The sequence below is a fragment of the Amblyomma mixtum genome, chromosome 2, assembly GCF_055824585.1.
Source record: "Amblyomma mixtum isolate Tamu chromosome 2, ASM5582458v1, whole genome shotgun sequence".
Taxonomy (NCBI): Eukaryota; Metazoa; Arthropoda; class Arachnida; order Ixodida; family Ixodidae; genus Amblyomma; species Amblyomma mixtum.
Window position 1 is genome coordinate 57,302,133 of NC_143013.1, and position 26,161 is coordinate 57,328,293.

A 26,161-nucleotide genomic window follows, 5' to 3' on the forward strand; every position below is an offset into this window, starting at 1 on the left:
CCTCAGGTTTCCTCCTTTCTCAGATATGGCGAACGACAGAGCTTCCGGGATGTTTTCGAAGAAGTCGCTCATGTGCACGCTGCGAAGAACTCCCCACAGCTCCTCGTCTGAGAAGCAGCCTTGGGGATCCAAGTTTTCGCGAAGTGTGCCAGTGAACATGGAGGGGTCCTAGGCACAGTTGAGAAAAATTTCACTGCTGTTTACTTTCGAAATAAGAGTTGGGACAATAACGGAGGCACAAAATTACCTGTTTACTGCAGCAGCGTTTACAGGCGCCCAGTACAACGCCTAAAAAATATAAAAGTGCGCTAATACGTACGTTCGTAACACTCTAATGTTCACTGGAACTATTGGTGTGAACGCCAATAAACAGGACTAACTAATAAATAATTGTTTTGATGTTATGAAGCCGGATAGGCAAAAAGAAACTAAGAATGAATGTTTCATTCCCCACTCACAGTGGTCTAAACCTTGTTGCGCTAGATGAAGCGAATAGACGCACCATTGCTGGTCATCAGTTCCATAGCTGACATTACGTACGACATCGGCGGCACCATTTCGATGGAATCAAGATGGCTCCGCTCTCGCCTGGGCGCTACGAAAGATTGCACATGGCACGCAGGCCCCCGAGTGATGGGCGCCTGTGGATTTGGCAGCGTAAAACGCCTAGCTTGCTTTTGCTTTCAAGCGCCCGGGGAGCCAGAATTTCTTCCTTACGGCGCTGACAAGAGTCACCTTTTCGAAAATCTAAAAACTGTTATTGCAACCTACGAGTAAGCTATAGGGAGCTCTAATTGAAATGAAGCAACGAGTTGCAGTAGTTAAAAAGATATTGCTGCGAAGGCTTGTAATGTTAGGTTTTGCTAGATAAGACACCTTAGATGCATTGTGATGTGCGCCAGAGGAGACAATACTATGGCGTAAAAACACCTTTTATAACTCAAGAAATCTATTTTTTAACTTCGCTAGCAGGCTTTGCTGTAACAATTTGAGTAAGCCAGGTGTCACCGGAAGCAGGAGGTATAGAATATATAAAACGTTTAAGAACAGCTGCCAGACAGTGTGCAAGTGCATGCAGCATACACCTCCTGCTGTGGGTCTGTCGTTTCAGCTTTGTAGTGTGAGGCTGCCGGAGCATAAGCGGCGCCATTGTTCCACTATGCGACAATAAAACGCGAGAAGCACACCTATGTAAGTCGTCCCTCGGGAAACATTCTCAGCGGCCTTGAATTGTCGGTCTCTAAAGCAATATAACTGTGCTGCTGGCGTGCTACTCACTCTGAACCGTAAGGTCATTTCCATAAATCTACGACATAAGTGTGCGTAACAAATATGCGCCTAGGAGAGGCCGCAACGTTGTTATGAATGGCGATAATGTGATTGACGAAGCTGTGAAGTGCAATCATGCTCAGGGCATGCTGCTTAAACAGATTTGTTCATAAATATTTATTTCCTATTGATTGCGTACAACCAGAGCTTCACTTTTTACAAGCGAGCATCTGCACTGCAATTTCTTTTTAAAGAAGTTTTATGTCTCACAGTTTTGCCATTACCTGAGGTATGACACTGATAGCAGAACGCAGACGATTCAGAGGAACAGTACATATGTCGACTCCGTCAATAGTGATGGATCCAGATGTTCGCTCTATCATGCGGAGCAGGGCTAACACCAGTGAAGATTTTCCTGCACCAGTCCTCCCCACGACAGCCAACTGTAAAGTTGAGAAAAATCAGACACTCTAATTAGCGTACACAAAGACGTAAACCTTGAACACTTGCAAGCTTGCCTGCGAGTTCCACAAGCTATGTGTCATGCTTTGCAAGCTCTGTAATTATTTCTCCGCCTGTGGCAATGAAAACAAGAGTTCATTACCGATCATACGGCTGCGGCTGGCGTTGTCAGTGATTCAACCGGTGTACTTTTATGTAGTATTTAGATATGATTGTCTGCAGCACTAATTTAGGCAATAAATTTGTTGCTCCTCCACGTCTCACTTCTTCATGCTTATCTGCAGCGGTTTTATATTGCTTTACTTGCGTTCTTAAATCAGAAGCTGACAGAAACACTATTCAGGTTAAAATAAAACGGTCTCCACCTAAAACGATCCTTTTTTTCCTACAAGCGCTTGCAAACGTGCTAGATTAAGGTGTTTCATTGTCGACAAGTTCACTACTACGTTGCTACAGCCACGCTCGCGTGTACCTTTTGTCCCGCGTGTGCTTCAAAGGAAACGTCTTTCAGGGTGTCCTCAGCAATCCCAGGTCGATACGATGCGGAGAAGTGGTCAAACCTTACGACACCTTTGCATGGCCACAAATCGTCGTAAGGATGAAGGAACAGGCGAGCATTGAAGGGGTCCTTGAGCTGCGCAGAGACTGCCTGCATGCAAATGTGGCATAATGTATACAAAGAGACCTTTTCCTTCTTCTGACATGGCTGATAGCTTTAAATAGACTCTGCGCATATGTGACAGAAGTATTCCTTTTCGCAGCCAACATATGGCGTCCCTCGCTGCACAGCTGTGTTTATCACCGTATTAGGATAACACTATTATGATCTCAAGCCAACTGAACGGTAGAAAAATTTGTGCGACAACTTGACATTCTTGTAAAATAGCGCCAACTACTTGACAGAATCATCCAGGAAGCAAAGCTTCGAGATAGCACTTCATGCATACATGGCCAACTTTTATCAAGCACTCCACCTTCTACATGGCGCACACCAAACAGCTTTCGGATTGAAAGTTGAGGTGTTTGCTGCCAAACATCGGCCTCTTACGACATTAGTAAGACGTGACAACAGGCGGTTTGCGGATTACAATCAAATCGTATGTACCTAATGCAAACGCACTCATCATAAACACTTCGTAGAGCAAAATTCTCAATGATCGCTAGAAAAAATAAAATTCAGATAAGCTATATAAAATATGCCCCGGGAATCACAGCAAAGGTAACACTATCCCCTCCGCAAGCAAACAACCTAATGGAATCTGCAGAAACTACCGAGCCGGAGTACCCGGGTTCGAACCCGACCGCGGCGGCCGCGCTTCGATGGAGGCGGAACGCAAAAGGCGCCCGTATGCTGTGCGATGTCAGTGCACGTTAAAGATCCCCAGGCGGTCGAGATTATTCCGGAGACCTCCACTACGGCACCTCTTTCTCTCTTTCTTCTTTCACTCCCACCTTCCTCCCTTCCCTTAGCCGAGATATGTGAGATAGATACTACGCCATTTCCTTTCCTCAAAAACCAATTTACCAATATACTAATTTTCCTGCGGTAACTAGGCATGCTTCAGTAAAAATGGCACAAATAGGTGACTGCGACCATACCCAAGATGGGGACATCAAAGTAATCAACACTTCCATGGTGACATGAGCTATGAGCTACGCACTAAACTCCCTACTAAAGATATTGAGTGTATACAGCATGCAAGAGAGTAAACGTAAGAAGCTGAGCTTTGAGCACTCTTGCGTCGCGGTGGCTCAGTGGTTATGGTGCTCGGCTGCCGGCCCGAAAGACGCGGGTTCGATCCCGGCCGCGGTGGTTGAATTTCTTTGGAGGAGAAATTCTAGAGGCCCGTGTACTGTGCGATGTCAGTGCACGTTAAAGAACCCCAGGTGGTCGAAATTTCAGGAGCCCTCCAATACGGCGTTCCTCATAGCCTTAGTCGCTTTGGGACGTTAAACATCATAAACCAAACCAAACTCTTGCGTACATTATATTAGATTGTAAGGCGTCCTTGAAGACAACCTTTTTCGCTTGGCTCATGATCGAAGAAGAAAGGTCGGGCACTTTTCCGTTCCATTACCGCTTCCTCCTGTCTATTACAGTCGACCTCAGCATCAAGAAATCCAAAAGAACCTGCCTGGGCAAGAGGCAAAGAGTGTACATAATTTTCTTTACATACTATTCAGTGTGATCTATGTTCTATGTTCTATCTATGATCTATGATCTATGTAACGCCGACACTACGCGGGCTACCTTCTGGCTTTGTGCCCAAAGAAGTCAGAACATTGCACACTTTCTTGCCTGTTCCAAGGGCAGTTCTGTATATTCCAGAACACGATGGAAAGCAGCGTCTCCCTGTGCGGTCCAAAAGCCGCTTAAGAAGACCGCAGTCAAGGCGAACAGCACCTGCACACAGAGCGGCAGAGTAAGCCTTAGCCCCCGGTACCCTGAAACCATTCGGCTTAGTAACCTACTTCACAGCGATTAGTATTTGCTAATTTTCGTGCTTTACGTTAATTCTTTATTCCGTTCTGCGGTAGCAAGCTGGCGACAGGCAGTTCTTGCTAGCTGGCAGCTGAAATCACAGGCGATTGACAACAATAGTAGAAGGGCAAGATATGAATCAGGAAAACGTTGTACAGCCTCAGGACACCGAGATACTCTTTAATAGAAAGGAAAGCCTCGATGAGACACAGAATTAGCGCGCTGCTAACAGCACCCCTCATTTCAAGTATTAAAGAAACGCGCACAAACAAAGCGACCAACATTGTCAGAAGTAGCTTAAGCTATGATGTGTCACCTGTGAACCTAAACGTGAAGCGCCATCCCAAAGTAAACAACGCGCATGCGTGATGTGGCAGAGAGCAGAGCTATCGTATAATTTTTTTTATGAAGTTAACTTTTTACGCCGCTCACGAATAATCTCTGCGTGTGCGTGTGTGTGTGTGTGTGTGTGTGTGTGTGTGTGTGTCTGTGTGTGTGTGTGTGTGTGTGTGTGTGTGTGTGTGTGTGTGTGTGTGTGTGTGTGTGTGTGTGTGTGTGTGCGTGTGCGTGTGTGTGCGTGTGCGTGCGTGTGCTTGTGCGTGTGCGTGCGTGTGCGTGTGTGTGCCTGTGTGTGTGTGTGTCGTTGTTTTCTTGCGTGAAATTCACACACACACACGCACACGCACGCACACAAACACACACACACACACGCACGCACGCGCACGCACACACACACGCACGTGAATTTCACGCAAGAAAACGACAATTTCTTACTACACTTGTGAATGAGTAGTAACGAAGCCAGGCTAATGTGGCAAGGTAGCGCACTTTCTAAAGGGTGGTTAAGGTTTGTGTATGTACCGAACACAGCACTTAAGGAGCGCTTGCTTCCCAAGAGTAAACGTACTTTCATAACCGTGTAGAACGTGTGTGCCCTACCTAACAAATTTGACTGTGCCTAATAAACTTCACTGGAGGCATTATTTGTACAGACTTCTTTCGACACGACGAGCAGGTTTGATTTTATTCTATGCAAACGTATTACTTCGCTGCAACGTTGTTCACGTGGCACACTGGCCCGTGCGCTTTGCCCTCTGCTAGCGAAGGCTTCATGCAACCATTACCAACATTTCGCGGCCACATCCATTCTATATATCTGCCATACACCACTAAAAATGTTCGCAGCCTACCGTGATAGACGACAGCAGAGAGATTCCGCTGGCAGCTGCGGCCTCGGGATCGTTGTGCGCCGGCCCGACCACGACGGCCACCGTTAAGAGAACAACCAGCAGGCCACCGAGAGTGATGATGAAGCGGCTGAATGCGAAGCAGTACGTGAACATGTTGAACGCCTGTAAGTAGTCGCTGTGCAGGCGTCGGAACCGGGAGCAGAAGCGGTCCATGACTCCGTAGCAGCGTATCAGGCATACGGAGTCCAAGGTCTCGGTCAGGTGCTGCAGCACTTTGGACAACGTCGTGCTCTCGTACAGGCGTCCCCTCATTGTCGCAGGCAGAACGTACCACTGCGAGAGCATGGCCGACGAGATACTAAAGGTCAATGTTGAAAAACAATGATTAGAGCATTGTTTCAGGTACGAAGCTGCAGCAGACTTTTCAAAAGTCTGGCTAGTTGGCAGCCCTGCACACTTGCTAAGATAGAGACACTTCGCACTGAAAAACACGCATACAACACGCGCATGTCAAGCACGCGCGAAAAGAATATGCTTCAAAAGCAACTCATGGAAAGAGTCCGGATAGCAGCCTACGCCAATGTGGTTCCCGACTGAGAGCTCCAACCGCCGCTACAACCTCCTAAACTATTTCATTAAAATATTTTCACCACCACCAATCACCATAACAACGCAAGCTACAAAAGCCGAATGTTACATGCATTCCAGACGAGTGCTAGATTGGATGCTTTCTAATTACGAAACCTGCTTGATAACTGTTACGGACACTTCCTTTATTATTCCTGCTCTTTCTAGTTTTTTATTTTTCTGTATCCCTTGCTTTGCGTTTCTGTCTCCGCGTGTGCATGCAAAACACCATGACCACCGCTGCCACTGTCGTTAAAAGCAGTCAAGCATTTCACTGCTCCTCTCACATTCACCCCACTGCCGCTAACAAAGGCATCTCTGTCATTGTTTGTATGCCTGCAGACGTCCTCTTCCTTATTCTTATGACAGAAGCCAACAGCCACAGAAACCAAAGGGCACAGGGGATTTTTTTTAATTAATTTATTTATTTTGTGGTGTTGATCAATTTAAATGTCATCGCTTGACATATTTAAATTGATCAACACCACAAAATAAATAAATTATTTAAAAAAAATCCCCTGTGCCCTTTGGTTTCTGTGGCTGTTGGCTTCTGTCATATTTACAACGAGCCCCTCATCCCCTTCCTTGTTTCCTTATTCTTATGTGTGTTCAAGCCGCGCATCGGCGTCTTGAACTTGGCTGTTCTCTTCCGCTGATCATCTATCCATTTCATCTTTCTAGTGGGGTTTTAAGAGTGTGTGTGTGTATGGGGGGGGGGGGGGCACCCTTTGATAGCGTACGTTACCGAGCGCAAGACGTCCACGGCGGTCCTTGCTCTAAAAAAGAACGATATTCTGGCTGACGCAAACAAGGTATTTATTCCTTCAACAATAATGCCAGCTAGCAACAAAACATACTAAGCAATCGAAGTAAACATTCGCCCACGCCAGGGCAAGAGGGAAACTCCGAGGCCGGACGGGACGAGCTACGGGAGCATGTTCCCACCACGAGGCCTCGCCTCGAAGGCGGAGAGCGAGCGTAGCGCCAACACGTTCGTAAGCGACAAATTCCCGAGCCAAAGAGCCGTCCTCCACCGCGCGCGCAGCAATCACGCTATCCGTGGCGCCCGTGGCGCTGTGACGCCAGTGCCCTCTCTTGTTAGTTAAGGTAACTAACCAAACTAGAGAGGGTGCATCGCGGGGAAGCCGACCACAGTGGACAAGCCGGGTGGATCCCCACATCCTCTAGTGGAGTTTCGGACATTGCAGGGTTGAACATCTTTGCTTCCGCATAGGTTACCACGCATTGCCCCCCCCCCCCCCCCCTAACAACTGTCTTCTTTTTTTAAGTAACCCATATTTGCACAGTAAAGATGAATGGCTCTCAAGAGAGCTGTGAACCTTCTATGTATCTTTTTAAGTCAGAGCACAGTCGGTGAATGCGTGGCATCTTTTGCCACTTCTTTCAAGTTCATAATGCAGACGTGCTCATGTGCATGGGGCTGACATGCGTCTCAGTGCAATTCTGGCACAGCGGCATCACGTAATTGCTAACGGATCTCGGTTTCTACTGTTTACTCTTCAACACTTGTTCTCCAAGTTATCGATTTATAGAACTCTTTATTTTTTCTCCGCTTAAGTCGAACTACTGCTGTGCGAATAAGCATTTTTCGCTTGGAATGGCTGAAAACAATTGGACAAAACTACCCTCTGAAAGCAGACATATATGCGTTTCTAAGTCTGTGCAACGTTCGCGAAAATTCAAATAAAGCTTCTATGATCGCGAAACTACTATAAATTAAAAAAAACAGCAGATATTGTTAGCGAAGAGGAAAAGGTGATTGATCAGGAAAGGCAAACGAGAGCTGCTTACCAAACGCTTTGTTCGTCTTACTTTGTGCACTATCAAGTCAAAAACAGCGGCAAGCTGACAGGTAAGCACTTAATTAGTTTTTCTAGTTTCCTTCCGCGGTGCACAGTAATTCTTTACTGAACACATTTTTTTGCATTAACCTGAACGATATGCATGCATGTATCATAAACACACTTTTTGTAATATTTTGGGGTGAATTTAACATCTCTGATGCAACCAGCTTCCAAACGGATGCTTCCTGGGTTTTCGTTCCTTTTCTACGGCATTCCTCTAGCATTCATCTCGTTAATGCAAGTGATCATCGCGCACTTAATGAAAACTAACTCTCTCGAAAGACGTCTACGCGTTACTCGCAGCATTAAACGTACATCAATGGCTTTCCACATGTCAGCGATCCCAAAGGTAATCTCATGGTAATTTTACTTCTTTTCCTCACCTAAAACTAATATATACTCATAGTGCTGGAGGGGCTAGCGAGCTAACATCTGCTAACCACCAAACTCACCATTACGAAAAAAACGACGATCTGTGTGCCGCAGGCGAGTCCGAACACCAAGGGTGCTTGGGCCCCTATAACAGCGAGGCGTGCCCCAATGAACAAGAGATTCTGAAAAAGCTGCTTGTAGTGAACAAAGACACGGTTGTCGTTAACTTCCAGGTCCACGGAGAAACGATTGAAGATCCTGCCCCGCGGCGACGCATCGAAGAAGGAGAGTGGGCTGCCGGCGATTCTTTCCAGCATGTTAGCGTGAAGCTTCAGGGAGCGGTGCCGATTTGACCGGGCCAGCATGACGCCTCCGACAAGCCGGAGAAGAACTGCGAGTTTGCATAACGACACTCAACGAACAGAACAATATAAATATGTCAAGAATCGAAAGAAAAGATTTCAGAATAACCATCAGCTTACAAATAGCGTCTACACAATAACTATCTGTCCACACTTGAAATCTTTTCTTTTCTTGTTATACAAGCGTTGCGATGCGATATTCCTTAAGGTTTGCCGCAAGATAACCGTGAAGCATGCTCCCCGAAATACAACGGCCTTCGGAGCCCATCGCCTGAGACATACAGACATTAAACCTCGGCTTCGTTGGCTGATACAGCCTACTCACCATCTCCGGTGCAGAACAGAGCCAGCCATTGGACAATTTCCTGGCCGGAACTGCGTCTTTCCGTCGTGCTGCCCACGCGCATCAGAGCCCACGCTTTGATGGAAAGCAGCTGACCGGCCACAAATACGGCACTGGCAGCAAAGCATAACAATGCGAGCGGTGCCCACACGCCCGAGTATCTGAAGTATGCGACGACGATCTCTAGAAATCCCTGCAAAAGACAGAAGCATGAAGCGATGGAAGAGCGAGGCGGACACGTCCTGTAAGTCGTACAGACCGTGTTGACTTGCTTCCGCCTTCGCGGAAAGGAAGAAGATTTACTACATTTATCAACGCCATTTGTTTTGGCTATCGAAAGGCGAAAGCTTGAAAGTTTTGTTTTATCACCAAAAGCATACTCCCGACTTTCAAAATCAGGCGTTTGCTAAACTTACACCAACCACGGAGAGTGGTTCCCTCCCACCTACATTAGAATGCCCTCATTCGGGAGGATCACCAAAATCCTTCAAGGCTTATTCAAGACAGCGAAGCGTCCACTCAATTGTGGAAAGCCCCACCTGGCATCGCGGCTTCCCTCTCACCTACGTCGCAGTGGGTGCCAGGTAATTGCGTCGTCATACGGAATGACCTCTTCCATGCATCCTCCCAAGCTATGTTTCCACACTCCCTTTCCGCATGGCCAGTTATCTACTCCCCTCACACAGCACTCACCAGGAGACATTAATATCAAAGGTAATGATATATGTGCGCCACTCTTGTCATTTTCTGCTCTGCATTCCCCAGCTCAATGTTGAGAATGCTGCATTTGGCGGCAAGCGCAAATGTACTGTCTACCTATACGACACCTCCTCGACAACATCCTCAGCAGCCTTGGATATTCCTCTAAAACTATTATATGTACTGGCTATCCGGATTGTACAAAACGTCATCAGGAGCTGCCGCTCATCCATAACGCCGCGGTTAACAGACCCATACGTCAATGTGACGCCATGCTATGGATGGTAAACTCTGTGCATGAGCCGAGCGTCACTGCAACAGTACTGTGTTTAACCTTGTCCAAGGCTTTAGACTTCGAGTTCATTTTCACTTATAACAAAAGCTTCTCATAGTCAGCAACACACTTTTTCTTCTCCACAGCGAGTTCAGCTTGTAATATCAGGGTCAAAAGTGACTAAGCACCCCCTCCAAGTTCCAAACCGTGCCACACTGCATCTGGGCGCCGCATGACGATGCACTCCTGGTGTTGAAACCGATGCCTACATTCAACGTTCCTGAACCACTGCGTATGCGCCTTGCAATTCCTTGCTGTAATCAAGACCATAACTGAGTGGGAGTATGGTACATGTAAAGAACCCACTGAAGGGCTTCCTCAGCACGTACGGACCGTCTTGAGCTTGGTTAGCTGACCGTAGGCATTTTCGCGAGTAGAAGCATAAGAGAAAAAAACCAACCACTCCATCCTTCGATCAAAATACGCTGAGCTTTCGAACTTTCTGACCTTTTTAGTCGTCATTCCTTCTTCCTTGACCACGCGCAGTGCTTCTTCGTCTTCCATCAAGAGCTGTTCCTCGTGCCTGAAAAGGAGACTAGAAGTTATTGACACTCTGATGTTTAAAAAAAACCTGTTACCTCTATCAAAAGCCGAGCTGTTCGAATCTTTTGAAAAAGAACTCCACCGGCCATAGCTATGGAAGCATGCGTGATGCTTTTGCACCGCGTACACAAGCACAAACTATAAATTTCAGAATAGTTCAGCATCTGTCTTGCTCATGACGCATGCTACTCTTCCATGGCCTCACCTGAAGCTGTTGCATCTTTTAGGCGAACCCGAAGGGCTTTTTTCCTCGAACAACATCACCGGCGCTCCAGGGTGTTCTTTCATTTCGCTCAGGTCACGAAATGAGAGTGTCGTCTTCTCATGCATCAGCACCCACTGGTCGACACAGAGAGGCAGCCGGGTGTTGTTTGTAACCAGCATTCGAGTCTGCAAAAGCCGAACATGTAGGTCAACAACCTTTAAGAAAAAGAGGTCTTCGTGGAAGGTATAGACAGAGAGAAGAAAATGTTGTTTGCAATGCGAGCTGCTTTTAAAATAAGTACAGTAACCGTGCCTATGTTAGCCACGAACTGTTTTATTCTTGGGGAAAATAACCATCCGGTGCGCGCTGCCCATTTTCTTCTAAACGCAGCTGTGTGTTTCCAGCACTTTTCCAATGCAGATTGTAGACTGATTGTAAATTGCCGAATTAGTTGTGAGAGAAAGACCTCGTCTGCAACTCAGATATACTAATGCCATGCGTCACGCTAAGGGCCGCAATGCACTATTTCAGTGCAATTATCGCATCGATTTGTTTCGCCGACTGAAAGTACAAGATGGACACCTCAAATTTCAAAAAGGAAATTGTTGCTTAGATGCCAGACACGTAACTAAGCATTTCGCCATCGGTTTAACTCATCGTCAATGCAGCCCGTGTAAACAGAACAAAAATAAATTCAGGCACTACCAAATAAGATGGCAGCGCCCCTACACTGTCAGGAGGAGGTTTAAATGTTTTGTGCTACTGTGCAACGCTGGGCGCTGGATAGGGAAGTCGACCGCATAGTCAAAAACAGTCCCAGGCCGTTTCAAATATGCAGCTCCTTAGTGCCGAGGTAGTGTAAAGGCGCAATTATTTTTAAGAGTAAACCGCGGTGGACCGCATGTGATCTGCGTCGCCATTTGTCAAAGCTCACGCATATATATCCTCTGTGCTAGTGCATAGGCACGGGATTTTCGAATATTTTGACCCATGTCCTAGCTGTGATCGAACCTCCGGTGTTATGTGCATTTCTCCTGAATTTCTTGTGCGCACACAGTTATGTCTCCTAGATAGGGTCTTGCAATTCAGCGTTCCGTATGATTTCAGCCCAAAATTAAGAAAAAATAACCGCATACTGAGTGTACATAAGTATTCTCGAAAGAATTGGCGCCTGTGATGCTATACGCGGCCAACAGGTGGCAAGATGACTCCCGCGTAATTCAAGGACACTTGGTCGCGATAAGGCTCTGGGAAAAGCAAACTGATCATTGGTCGCTGACACGATCGCGATCATTGGTCGCTACCTTGACTAACATGCACTGAAGTTTTGTCAAATAAAACGTTATTTCTTCTCTTTTAGGCTGCACGGCATATGTGCAGCCTGCATAGGCATTCTTGCACTACACAGCCATTCCTTTCAGCGGCACTTTCACATTCCCCCGGGAGTTTTAATAGCGCGCGATCATTTAACTCCAGTTCGTGTCCTTATTTACAGTAATGATTATAATGAGATGATTGCCGTCGATATCTTGAAACGTTTGAGTGCGAACAGCTAACTTAGAAGGTGCATATGGTATTTTGCGGTTCTATCACTGGGTCTGTACGCTAAACTGATGTTTAATCTTTCCCATTAAAACACAAATGAAATAGTGCCGTAATCGATAGCAACAGTGGTTGTGTGGGAGTATGAAGAAGGTGCAACTGCCTGATACTAGCTTTTCGTATTTTTTTGCTTAGTCGCCCCACTCCATTTTTTTTTCGTTAAGGTGTTTTATGCACATTTATTTTATACGATAACTATAAGCTAGAGACCTTACTCCAGATTGCAGTAAAGCTTGATTTGTTATAGCTATTTAAGAAGTTACTATTATCCACATAATAAACAAATTCTTTTTTTTTTTGCAATGAAGAAAGCGACACAAAAGACAATACAGGCGGATTGTCCTGTAGGGGAATTGTCCTGTGTTTGTCTTTTGTTGAGCTCTACTCCCCTGAGCTGTCATGATGCAGCGTTCCTGCAGCTCACTTGTAAATATGTAAATTCCTGTATAAAGTCCTCTGTCATTGTCTTTTTCTAGCAGCCTCGTCTCAGACGTCCCTCATTCCCTCTCCGGCACACGACCATGCTACCTCGTCTGTAACAAACTGGTGGCAGCGTCCCCGCGAGAAAGAATTCGCACCATCCAGTCTAGCAAAAACTTTTACATAATCATCTCAATTCACTCTTTACACTCCGCAAACCGTCAGACCACAGTTTGAAACGCGAAAAAGATTAAAAAATTTTTGCGTGTTTACGAAAGCCTGTATATAGGGTTCCGAATGAAACTAAGTGCAAGCTTTACCTGAATGTATATTTTTCATTCTTTCGAGTGCATTTGAAGGAGGCAAATGCAAGTTGTTTTCCTAAATAATCAGTACCTCTGCTGGATTTTAACTTCCCGCATGTGTTTACGGCAGCAAGGTAGCCCAAAAATACGCCCCGGACGTTTTCACCGTACAAATTCAGAGTGAATAAGAGTTCGTGTAGTCTGTATAGCGGGAGAATATCGTACAAGCAAGTCTCGAAAAATCCGTTTTTCTTATCAGGCTTTCTCTTACCTTGTCGTTAAGCATGCCGGCCTGGCCGATGACATTCTCGAAGATACTTGAGGCCACACGGCTGTCTTGCGAGCTGGTAGGATCGTCCAGGAGGTAAATGTCGCTTCGCGAGTACACGGCTCGTGCCAGGGCAACTCGCTGCTTCTGCCCTCCGCTTAACATTTCGCCCTGTGTAGTCACAGCAAAAAGCAAATTTCATACGATCCGGTCAGCAAATGTCATCGCAGTATACTGTGAGTATAAAAAAGCTCTTGTTCACGTTCACATGAATTGAGCTCCTCCTCTATCTGTTTCTACTCACAACTCAAATCCGCAGATCTGGAGACTTCTGTGGCTCGAGCGACGGGGCTTAATGTGTGATCTCACTTGCACCCACAGCATTATTCCGTGTATACTACTCCCAACCCGTTTTTTTGTTTTGCCACGGCCATAAAGGTTTAATATTTCATCGCAGTTTGCCGTTAGTAGCAAAATTTGGTAGTAACGACACACGACATAGAGATTCGGCACTGATAATAGCGTTGCCGTTAGCGCTCATTCGGCATTCAGTTATGTTCCTTCTCCTCATTTCACATATGTTAGTACAGTGCCACTTACCACGAATGTTTTGGCATATTTTTAAAATGATGATGCGTTCTTTGAAACCTGTTGCTGCAAAGATGCTGCATTTCTCGAGGTTCATACTAATTTTCGTATTAAGCATGTAATCACCAGCAACATATGAAACCGTTCCTCTCAAAAAGAAAATGAAGACGCTTGGCGAGTTAGTAATTTTTGTGTTTTATGAGACTAACCTTTAAGGTCCTAACCTTAACCTTAACTAACCTTTATCAACTAACCTTTAAGGTAACCTTCAAGAAACAATGATGCCAGGTTTTGTTGAGCGCGCAACGTCATGAACTGAGGTTAAAATCTTCATCTTGAATTACGCACGCCATAAAAAATCGCAGAACAAACTAAGTTCATCAACACAAGGTCAAAAACAGCGAAATTCATTCCGCGCTCATAAGATCTGATATTCATCTAGTTTCAAGATGGCCCAAGAATAGTTTAAGGTAGCAGCGCCTGAGAACGATGAAAAGAACTACACTGAAGTATACACGCACCGAACATGTCAACATAAAGTGCAGATACTCCTGCTAATGTTTTTTGTAAATTTTTGCACCATCTCTAACCGCTTCTACGTTTCCACTGGCCTAAGTGATGTTGTTGGCAGACGGCATCAAAGATCTTGGCGTTAAGCAGCCATTCCCGCACATTCATGGTATGCGCCAACTAAAAGTCATGTGAGAAACCGAACGCAAGCCACGGGAAGAAAATTTATCGCGGGAATGCCCTTTATAGTGCCGAACACGATTTTATATACTGATAACGGCCACTCTACAGAGTGTTTCACCTAAGACTTTAAACAATTTTTTAAAATACGCTTTTCGAGTTAGAAGAGTGCTTTTTCCCGGCATAGCATTGTCAGTAGTGCAGTGATCAGAATACAGTTAATACGGGCTAACTAACAGGCTGGTTAACTAATACTGAATAGTCAACTTTTTAAATATAGCCTTTAGGCCCGTGATTATTTAGAGGCCTGTAGGCCACCGCAAGTAATATCCATATCATTTTTTTTTTATTTTGAAAACGCGGCTACCCTCTGCGCTGTGGCCCAACAAATTTTGGCTACATCTTGCCAAAATACGTGCGTTTTCGAGAAGCTTGCAGGCACAGCAACCTCTCCAATGCACGTAACTCGTGGAAGTAGAAAAAATTTGTTGCGCCACACCACCGAGGGTAACTGCTTTTCCGAAATTCTGAAAACTGATATGGACATTAGTTGCCGTGAGCTGCACGCCTCTCAGTAATTTACAAGGGCAACAGTAATGGTTAAAGAGGTAACTATTGATTATTAGTTAACTAGCCTGACAGTTAGCCCGTCTTAACTGTATTCTGATGCACTGCACCGCTGACAATCCTATGCCAGAAAAAGAGCTCTTCTAAGAAAGCCTATTTTTAAAAATTGTCTAAAGCCTTAGGTGAAACACCCTGTACATCGTGCTGTACAGTGACTACAGTATAAAAGTTACGAAAAAATCAAGGACTTGCGCATACAAGACCAGCAGCCTTCATAATTCTGCGTTCAATGCAGTTCTCAAAACAGTATCGTTGATGTCTTTCAGTCAACATTACAAGCAAAAAAAAAAAGAAATGTGTCATTAACTTTCAGGGTTCTTTCTACCTGCTTTCTACCAGTGACTTACCTTTTCTCCTGCTTCAGTGAGGTCACCGCTAGGCATCCTGCTGATGTCGCGAGCCAGTTGGCAAGCGTTCAACACGTTGTCGTAATAAACCTCATCAAATTTCTTGCCGAATGTTATGTTGTCCCTTATTGTCATATTCATTATATGATGTCCTTGCGGCACCACGCCTATAGTACCCTGAAAGAGGAAAACAACGATGACTGAATTGGCATCTGTGGAGCAGCATTAATTCAGCTGCATAAAATTATGAAACGTTCGCAATGTTTTGAGAACCGTCAAAAAGCTTATGAATAGTGACTCCTGTGGTATACATACCCGGCCGCTAAGACAACCACCATATATATTCTCCAAATCACTACAAACTCTTGAGCGAAAAGCTATCTTGTATCACGCTGGGCACATGTAAAGCACAGTCTTGACTTTCCTCACAATTATTGTCAAACATAGCAACTCTGTGGCTTTTTGTGACTGAGAAAACTCGCCTGAAAGTCGCCACTTTCCTCCAAACGCGAGGCTCCTAGCGCACTGCTTATCTGGCGTGCAAACGGCATCAATCAGATTGCCTTTAATGTGATGTTTTTGTGGTTTATGGGGTTTAACGCCCAAAAGCAACTCAGGCAACGAGGGATGCCGTAGAGGAGGGCTGCGTGTAATTTCGGCCACCGGGGGTTTTTCAACGTGCACTGACATCGCACAGTACACGGGCCGCTAGAATTTCACCTCCGTCGAAATGCGACCACCGTAGCCGGAATCGAATCTGCGTCTGTCGGGCCAGTAGCAGAGCGCCATAACCACTGAGCCACCGCGGCGGCTTTAATTGCTTCTCCTGCATTGACATTGATTTGAATAGCTTATTTCCTGTGGAAGAAAGATTCTATAATTGCCAGCTTTCACGTGCCTGTGAAGACCATGACATTTTAACTTGCGCTTTGTCAAAAACGAAAACAAAAAAAAACAGTAGAGTAAGCACCAACGTCTGGTGGCTCTTTCTGTGGCCCTAATTGCGCTGGGCTTGAAGTGGGTTTCTAGGCACCTTTAACTCAGCGCACCATATAACATTCTTCTGAAGCATTTCTTCACCTGACAAATTCCTAATGAGTAAAAAGGCTTGAGAAAATATTTTGAGCATCCGGAATGCTTCAGAGTTGTCTGAAAGCCAACAAACCTTGTGCTTGTGCAGTCATCTTTCTTTTGCTGCACTGCAGAGGCACAATCCTATCTTTTGTGAAACTACCTCATTTTCGCTGAACAATCATAAAATCATTATGTAAAAATGGCTACATGTATGTTAGGCGACAACGGCTGTTGTGTTTCCAGCGCAAAAAAAAGAATTGCTTTGCAATACCGTGAGCTTAACAAAACTGACTGTATACTCACATTGCGTGCCAAACAGCCACTCAAGCGTCTGATGTCCCCAGAAATAGCCGAAAGGAGCGAAGACTTTCCGCTTCCCACGGTACCGATGACGCCGACAAGGGAACCGCTCTTTACGTATAGATTGATGCCAGTCAGGGTCGGGCTATCCACGACACTATCCCTCTTGGCCCAGGCGAAGGAACAGTCCTTTATGCTGATCTCGCCGACTGCGATGCAGTGTATTGTAGCAGCATGTAGATAACGCAAAAAGTAACTAAGACACCTTATTCAAATTAAGCCTCTGTCATGACGCGTTTTCTTTTCTAACAAACTTCCGGCACACTTGTCAGATAATCGCAGAAAACGCCGATTCTGACAACTGACAAAGAGCCCCCATTTGGTCTTAATTATCCAGAGCCCTTCTCATCGGCGTCCCTCATCACCTCAGTTGCCATGGGTCGTTAAACACTAGAAAACCAAACAATATTCCACGAGAGAAAACCGATTTTAAACAGTGTTCGAAAACATCTTTTTCACGTTTGATATCTCGTACCACGTAGCCGATTCGTAAATTTTTAACAGACTTTCTATGCTGACGACCATGTTTTCGCAAGTATGATATTTTGCCTTTTAAGAAATCGATTAAATTTTAGAAGTTATATTTTAGGTTACACAGTCGTGTTTAATATGCACTGCACCGTGTAAATTACGCCCCCCTTGCCGTACAATCCACTTGTTCTTAAAAAAAAACTCTGTACCCCATAGTTTCTAAAACACCCTGCATAGATATCTTTACCAGACAATTCGTAGTAACTAGTTCGAGTCGACCAGTGTGCGGCTTCCGCCCAAAGACAAATCCTTGTCCACGACATTGTGTTCTCGCAATTATAAAACTGAATTCAAAGCTTTTCGATCAATAGCATCAGCCTTCCTCTGATTGTGGTGATGATTTTGGCAAGTACCCTTTTTTGCACTGGGCGAAGGAGCAAAAGTGCATGCCTTGGTAAAATAGAGATGGCAGTTCGAATTTTGCGCCGTAAGCATTGAAACACATCACTTCCGGATAATTCATCTTCACTGAACTTCGCATGCCCCTTAAGCGCTTACTTTTGTTTTTGTGTTGACAAAAAAACAGAATTCGTTCCACTGCAGGGCTTTTCACAACTTTTTCTTCGTTTCACAGAATGATCTAGCATTGTTTCATTCTTAGTTACGAACTCGCCATTGGCCTTACCATCAGACTGTGCTTCATAAAAGTTAATTAGTAAATTTACATATTAAGGTCGTCAATTGGCCTGATTTTCAATATGACTGACATCCTGCGCGGCTGAAAAATCAAACATTTTTATCTTCAACTACAATATTTCTAGAAATATCTTATAGTTCCGGCTGAAACATTCGGTATATATACGTCGTTTATGTACAGCACGAGACCTAAATGTAGAAAGTTCGGTTTTGTAGTGTTTAACGTCCCAAAGTGGCTCAGGCTACGAGGGACACCGAGTGGAGGGCTCCGGATAATTTCGACCACCTGATGTTTTTTGCCGTGCACTGAAATCGCACAGTACACGGGCCTCTAGCATTCCGCCTACATCAAAATGCGACCGCCGCGGCCGGGATCGAACCCGTGTCTTTCGGGTCAGCAGCCGAGCACCATAACCACAGAGCCACCGCGGCGACTTAAATATATAAACTGTATGAGGGCCTCTTACAATGAGTAGAAAGAGAAAACAAATAATGTACAAGTTGCTATGCGACGTCCCGAAGGTGACACCGTAGTTGAAGGCTCCGATTGATTTCGAGCTCCTGAGGTTTTTCTGACGATTAGTGACATAGCACAAGACGTGAAAGTAAGTTCTTGCATTCTGCCTTTAATTAAATGCGGCAGAGATTCCATCCCACGGCATTGGGATCGAAAGTCGAAAGCGAACATCGCACAGCCTATGCGACGGCTTATTAAAAATAATTAAAGAAAACGACGATTATTTCGGCTATCGAGTATACCTCGAAAGCGCATAATGCCTGCCATTTGCAAACAGTCTTTTTTTTTTGCATGATCTACCCTCACTTCCAATTCTAAGAACAAAAAAAAAACTGGTGGCCGATCGTACGATGTAATGCGACAAAAGTTGCACATTTCGGTTTTGTATTCATCTCCTTTCCACTGCGTCTCTCAATTTGATTTCATCGTCGCTTTTTCGTTCTCCTGCTGGGTAGGTGTTGGGTGGAGGCGTTTTGGAGGATGGAAGAAGGTGGAGTTTGATGGGTGGTGGGCTCCCTTCACTCTTTTGCCGAGGCATCGGCCTCAGCTTCAGACAGCGGACCATGTCGTTTGAGAATGGTATCCCTTATGAAAATTGTCTATAGACTGTCTACAGACATGGACTATTTCCTTCCTATAGATATTTCCTTTCGTCAATTCATAGTCTGTATAGTGTCTCAAAAATAGTCTGAAGTGTATTGCCATAAATATATGATTGTTTATGTACTCTCAATAGGATTTCTATTGCCTATAGGCTAGTCTATAGAATATCTATAGAAAGTCTATAAACTTTATAGACAAAAGTGTATAGACTGTCTATAGACTGTCGAAAGGAATTTTTTAAAGGTACTTCTACTGCAAGGCATTAAAAAGTTATGGTTCTTACTTGGAACTTCAGGATCATGCAGCTTTCCATCTTCGTCCTCGCAATGCTCCTCTTCTGCAAAGAATGCAGCTAATCTTCTGCAGCTCCGAAACGCCTTGAAAGAGAAAAAGAAACGATGAAATAGACTTCAAGCAATGCATAAAGTTGGGCGAGTTGGTAATACATGTTGAACTTAGAAAAGGGCAATAAAAAGACAGGGACAAGAAGAAGAAGAAGCACGCAGGACAAACGCGCAGGACAAGCGTTTGTCCTGCGTGCTTCTTCTTCTTGTTGTCCCTTTCTTTTTATTGCGCTTTTCTAAGTTCAAGATGAAATAGAATCGGCGTAGATGATGGAAATTCTTTAAAAAATAACTAAATGTTTCCACGGTTTCCTTTTTGTTTCTGCCATATATGTCAGGAACCAACGATTTTACCAACAGATCTGGTACCTTTTGTTGTGGACTATTACACAGTTTATGCAGATAAAAAATTCTTGAGGGCTGTTACAGGATATATGCAGAAGTACCAGTCATCAAGTGCTTAGAGAGATCGACATGCGTAAAAACCCAAATCAAACTACCCCGGAATTCCGCCTGCAATGAATGGGCGCAGCTTAGGACCCTTCTGGCAACTGACCTAGGCTGGCAAAAGAAATATTGCTCGACCATACTGTGCTCGTTAAACCTAGACCAGAAGCACATGCACGAGTGATAATAAGGGAAAATCACATTCAAGAAATGAAATGGCTTTTACACCTGCATCTAGCTTGAGGCAGTAAGGGTGTCATGCGTGTTTAGAAAAAGCACATAAAAATACCATGCTTCTAACCCATATACTAAATGAGTCATTTTTGGCTGCATGCTATTAAGGTGTTCGCTTTAAAATTGTTTCAACTAGCAATTTACATCAGCGATCAAACATGCCGCTCTGATGTATCATTCTTCTTGTTGTCTTGAGAGTTGTGCAACTGAACAACACTAACGTGAAAGCCGGTAACCCCATGGTGATCACAACCAATGAAATGTTATTCAAATCTGTTCCGCGGCAGCTGCCGTTAAAAGCAGTTGCCTTATGACAACATGCAAGAGGAGGTTTTTAAAGCCCTCTGGCTTGAAGTATGTTCGTATAGTATATTCAGAAGCACACTATGTTCACACTCGTGAATGTACTCCTTACCTTGGTAACCATAATGCCGTTTTTTGATGGAAATAAGCCATGAAATGAACGAACAAAGGCTACTAGTTTTGCTCAATAAGTTTTCATCTTTGGGATGTACCTTAATTGAGCAATGCTGTTTAAACATGCTGCATTTAGCTCAAAATTTCCAGTGGTCGAATTCCAGAGAGCAAATCATTTTCAAAACACCAGTCTCCATAAGCAGCTGCATTCTTCCACTCTCGGGGCACTGTGCTCTCGGCGTGCCAAAGTAAGAACATAGATGTGACTGTTGACGACACCAGCGGTGCACTGAAATCGTGACCTCCTTGTCAGACCTGAAGCACATTTCCTTGAGATGTCCCTTGATCTGGTGGCCCAACAACCAAATGCCAGATGGTGCACAGACCGGGTGGCGGAATGGGTGAGTTTTGAGGTTTACATGCTATGAGTTTTGTTATTCGACGGCGGTGTACAAAGGGGTGTACACCGATGGCTGAAGGGTATTGCCGCCAGTAAGGCATATATCCCAAAGAGATAAGTGTTCCTGTGGTAGAAGGCACTCCAAACCTTCATTTAATATTGACGCCTTTTAGCTGTCAAGGATGATATCACCCATGTGGCAAAGCTCGTTGTACACATCTCGTACAATCCCGAAAGAAACCTTCTCAGTCCATGCAGATTTCAAGCGTCTCCGAGTCATCGTCGTGGCAGCAGAAGGCAAGACGCTTGATCAGTCATACCTCATCTTGTGGCCGTTGATAACATCATTATTTAAGCTTGGACTGGTTGGTGTGCATAGAAATCTAGTTGATCATTAAAACACCCTGCAATACGGCCTAAAAGCAGCTGTGGGAAGCAACAGATCTTAGCTTGCGTGAAGTCCTTCGCCACCACGACTTCAGCTGTCCTGAAAAAGCCCTTAGTAAAAGTCACTTCAACTCTTTGAACACGATTATGAGTTTCTGTGGCGTTACGAAAACCTTGGTCGATCGAGATACAGGTGTATTCATTATTTCTTTTCAAAGGCTTCCGACTGACTCTGTGATAAACGCGTTTTGAGCATATTTTTTTCATAACGTGATGTCGATTCTAGCCATCTAAGACTGCAGAGAGAGTTGGTCCTATCGATTTCACGTTCGACCTACAGTATACCCACCTGGCTCTTCATCCTGAGTACGTGTGGCATGCTTGTCCCGAGAGAATCCGTTATCGTGAGCATGTAGACGCAGGAAAACAATGTTGCAGCGCTGAATGCTGTATCAGGGTTGGTGAAACTCACAGTGCCAAAAGCAGCAATTATCATCTGAAAAAAAAAAAGATCCCTCAATAACGTAATAAAAACAGACTCGAAAATGTTCACTTTGAAACCATAATGACATTAAGTTTTCTGTTCACTCAGCCTCGCCCTAAAGTAGGCACTCAATGAAAACGCCTTCGTCAAAGCATCGCTGACAAACACTTGAGTGACCGCGAAGAGCAAAGGATGTTGAATGAAGCAGCGCAAGGGAAGTGGTGCTCCCTGCAGTAACAAAGTACGAAGTAGAAAGCAGAAAAGCATCGCGAAGACATAATGGCAAACACCACGATATCAGACCAGTGGTAACGCTATGTAGACACTGCACAGTGGATTGGATGCGCTGCCACGAAAACTAATAATTGAAAATCGCCGCGTCTATGACTGTCACCTGCTACCGGTCACGCGTTTTTTCACATTCCCACAGTTGCCTTCCTTAATTCTTAGTTGATTGCAGCGATCGGCGTCTCTTGACCTCATTCAGGCGAAAACGAGGTGTTCAACGCGCACCCTAGTGCTTTACACACGCATGCAGCGCCCTCTCTGGGAGGTGGATCTTCATATTTCAACTCATAACTCACACGAACTGCGCCTGTACTGCCTGCTCAAATAAATGGCTCCCTCGTCATTCGGTGGTCAAGCACTGTTGCACTGAAGCCGACTAAAGAATCACAAAAAAATGTCAATGGAGTACTTGTGAAAGCTGAAGCCTGTAAACCAAACAAAGCAACAAAACATGTACGACATAGCTATACCAAATTGATCTGGCACTGACGCTTTTTTTCGATCCTTGTGCACAGACTTCGTCGTTACCGAGACGGGGCCCTCTAAAAGCCTTTTAATGCCAAAACTTCGCAATAATTAAAGGCCGATTCACACGACGGTCCGTTCGCCCGCGGCCAGCGCACTACGTGTTCATGCGTCACCACATTGAGAGGCGCGCTGTCGCCCCGCGGCCTGGTCAGTGCGCCTCTCAATGTGGTGACGCATGAACACGTGATGCGCGGGCCGCGGACGAACGGACCGTCGTGTGAATCAGCCTTTAGTGTAGTGTGAGCGGAGCAGTCACGTGAAACTACATTGGATTAAGGGAAACGCGGAACAGAAACCACATAGAAGATGTGCTTCTTTGATTACTTCTCGAACAAAAAACTTTTTAAAAAATTTTTGCGAAGTTATGACAGCAATAGTCCACGTTTCTTTACCCTATTATGGTATAGAAGCTCTAACATTTTTCAACATAAGAAATATGGTAATGGGTCATCTCCAGCAAAATTGCGCCCACTCCTAATGAAACAAGAAGCAAAGCTATGGCCTCATTGCTTTCTCTTTACACAAATCACCGGTAGTTAAACGGTAGCAGCACTAGCATTGCCAAGCGTCTTACTTTTGTTCAGTAGTGCAGTATCTACTTTTGCGGAAAGTTATAACGACCAGATATGTCGTTGTGTTTTGTCCACTATGGCCACTCCTGAAAGCCTATTCGAAGCGGTGCGACAAACTTAACAGCTTCCATTGAGATGACGTCACCAATCTGTAGTTTGCGTCACATGCTAATCGTCGCTTCGTGACTTGCGTCAGTGGTGAAGGGTTCAGGCGTGCGATGCATGGTAGCTATAGTCAATTCTCTGCATTTAAAAGGAAGGTTGTACATCTAATGCAAAGAAATAGAAGCGGACAAAGCTCAGAGCACAGTACATGTTGCTGTACTCGATATCTGTAGCTTGTTTCAGGAAACTTCTAAAAAATAAACGAAGGACAAGCGCAGGTTCAACCACGAAGAACATTTTCACACAAAAACTCTTTGTCAGTAGCCGGTTCCTTACCACCGAACTAGATGCGCTGAACAGCGTGTCGAGAACGGTCTCCAGCACGTTGAAGCGGTATGCCTGGTCGATTTCCTTCGTGCGGAGCTGAAGAAGGCTCTTTTGAAAGACGTTCTCTAAAGCTGACATTTTGATTGGACGTATGGACAACAGGAAGTCGGTAAACTTCCTCAGCCGCTCGTCTCGGTACTTGTAGAGTATTCTCTGTGAAGAAAAAGCAAGCCAGCCAGTTTTATTATGACTTCGTTTTTGAAAGTTACTTGCCTTTTTTCTGAATAGCATCGGCAGCAAAAAGATTTGTATCTGTCCTCTAACGTATACTTATACCACTGCATATCGCCAAGTGCCACTGATGACTTCTTTAATACGCTGCAAGGACTACCTAGTAAGCTACTGTAATCTCCTAAAAGGCAAAGGTCATTTACCAACGAAAGAAGCAAAACTGCTGCACATAGCACGTTCCGTTTCGTCTTTTTTACAAACATTCGGTGACGTATGCTAACCACTGCTCAAGAAACGCTGCATACCTATTTTGCAAGCGAGCGGAACGTGACAAATACAACGCGGCCGTCCAACACTTAAAGAAAGAGTTAAATTGCCAAGGTAGCCTACCTTCAGGTAGGTTGCCATGACAATTTTACTGTAGGATGCCAGTCTAGCGCCTCGAACAGAAGGCCGCCGCGGTGGCTTAGTGATTAAAGTGCTCGGCTGCTGACCCGAAATACGTAGTTTCGATCCCGGCTGCGGCGGTCGATTTCCGATGGAGGCGAAATGCTAGAGGCCCATTTACTGTGCGATGCCGGGGTACGTCAAAAAGCCCCAGGTGGTCGAAATTATCAAGAGTCATATACAACGGCGTCCCTCATATTCTGAGTCGCTTTGATACATTAAACACTATAAAACCAACTAAACCAAGACTCGATAGCAAGCGCCATTTTTATCGAGAACATATAACGATATATGCCTTCTCAAAAACGCATCTAGAAAGCCTAAAAGAAGTGTTGCTTGTCCAGTGGAACTTAAAATGGATCCAAGAGGCAAGCTACAGGCCTTCAGACCTATATACATCGCTGATCGAAAACGGCCTTAATAGGCAGAGGTTTAAGAAAGAACGTGAAGAGCATTTATGAATGAAACGCAATGCTGCAAGCAGAGGTACTTCTAAGAGAAGTTTTTGTAATCTGTCGGCGGCGGGTACCTAGCGAAAGACAAAGCTTTGAAAATTTGCGAACCATATCTTTAAAGAATGCGAGCCCAAACGTGAATATTTCTTTCGGATACCCTGAACGCACACTTTGAAAAACTTGCCGTGTATACTAAAAAAACTCTAGGGTACGCTTAAGTCACATTAGGCGTTAGAAGTGGAATGCGACAGCTATAGATTTCGCATTAGTCGCAGCATCTGTAGGAACTTCTGTGTGTGCTTGCAATTGCCGGTCCGTCAACGGCCATTTTCGGACTGCTGCTAGCTTTAGTAGCAGGTATACGCTATGCTAGCTGTGACATCCTTTGTGATTTATGATTTCGATTTTCAATCTAAGTTTCTTTTTAGAGACTATAGGTTGCACACAACCCGGTGGAAAGGTTGCAATGGCGTCCACAAGGTGACGTGCCCTCTATCGACCTGTCAATAATTTACTCGCCCCGCCGCGGTGGCTCAGTGGCTACGGCGCTCGGCAGCTGACCCGAAAGACGCGGGTTCGATCCCGGCCGCGGTGGTTGAATTTCTTTGGAGGAAAAATTCTAGAGGCTCGTGTGCTGTGCGATGTCCATGCATGTTAAAGTACCCCAGGTGGTCGAAATTTACGGAGCCCTTCACTACGGCGTCCCTCATAGCCTGAGTCGCTTTGGGACGTTAAACCCCAATAAACCAAACCAAACCAATAGTTTACTTGCCCCATGCCTCGGTGGGAAGTTTGCTCACGATCCAGTCGCCAGGCTGTAACGTGCCAAGGTGGGCAGGTTTTATGAAGTCCCACAGTAACATGACCTCTCTCGACGAAACAGCGAATTTCATGACACCGGAAATGAGCGGGGCATTGCTCTGACGGCGACCTTAACGCTATCACTCAATGCATAAAGTCGCACTGAACGTAGCGACGCCTAATGTGTGTGAGCAGCATGTTCTTTGGTTTTGGTTTTTATGGGGTTTAACGTCCCAAAACGACTCAGGCTATGAGAGACACCGTAGTGGAGGGCTCCGGAAATTTCGACCACCTGGGGTTCTTTAACGTGCACTGACATCGCACAGTACACGGGCCTCAAGAATTTCTCCTCCAAAGAAATTCTAGCCGCCGC

General features: G+C 45.0%; 1 protein-coding gene across 8 annotated transcripts in view; it reads right to left on the bottom strand.

The window, feature by feature from the left end:
• LOC149359420 (multidrug resistance protein mrp-7-like) overlaps positions 1-26,161 on the bottom strand; it is an 81,148-nt gene that overhangs the window by 9,788 nt on the left and 45,199 nt on the right. For 5 of the 8 annotated variants that reach the window (XM_089571634.1, XM_089571635.1, XM_089571631.1 and 2 more), the window contains 15 exons: positions 23,864-24,067; positions 21,900-22,046; positions 19,605-19,698; positions 16,978-17,183; positions 15,601-15,777; positions 13,352-13,519; positions 10,754-10,938; positions 10,453-10,528; positions 8,955-9,165; positions 8,348-8,658; positions 5,404-5,736; positions 4,031-4,135; positions 2,204-2,380; positions 1,554-1,712; positions 2-168 (listed from right to left, as the gene is read on the bottom strand). In XM_089571634.1, coding sequence (XP_089427760.1) covers positions 2-168; positions 1,554-1,712; positions 2,204-2,380; positions 4,031-4,135; positions 5,404-5,736; positions 8,348-8,658; positions 8,955-9,165; positions 10,453-10,528; positions 10,754-10,938; positions 13,352-13,519; positions 15,601-15,777; positions 16,978-17,183; positions 19,605-19,698; positions 21,900-22,046; positions 23,864-24,067 — 2,720 coding nt within the window. Of the gene's footprint in view, position 1; positions 169-247; positions 289-1,553; positions 1,713-2,203; positions 2,381-4,022; positions 4,136-5,403; positions 5,737-8,347; positions 8,659-8,954; positions 9,166-10,452; positions 10,529-10,753; positions 10,939-13,351; positions 13,520-15,600; positions 15,778-16,977; positions 17,184-19,604; positions 19,699-21,899; positions 22,047-23,863; positions 24,068-26,161 lie in introns of those variants that run through there. The other 3 variants (XR_016288779.1, XM_089571633.1, XR_016288780.1) reach the window with 3 other exon arrangements.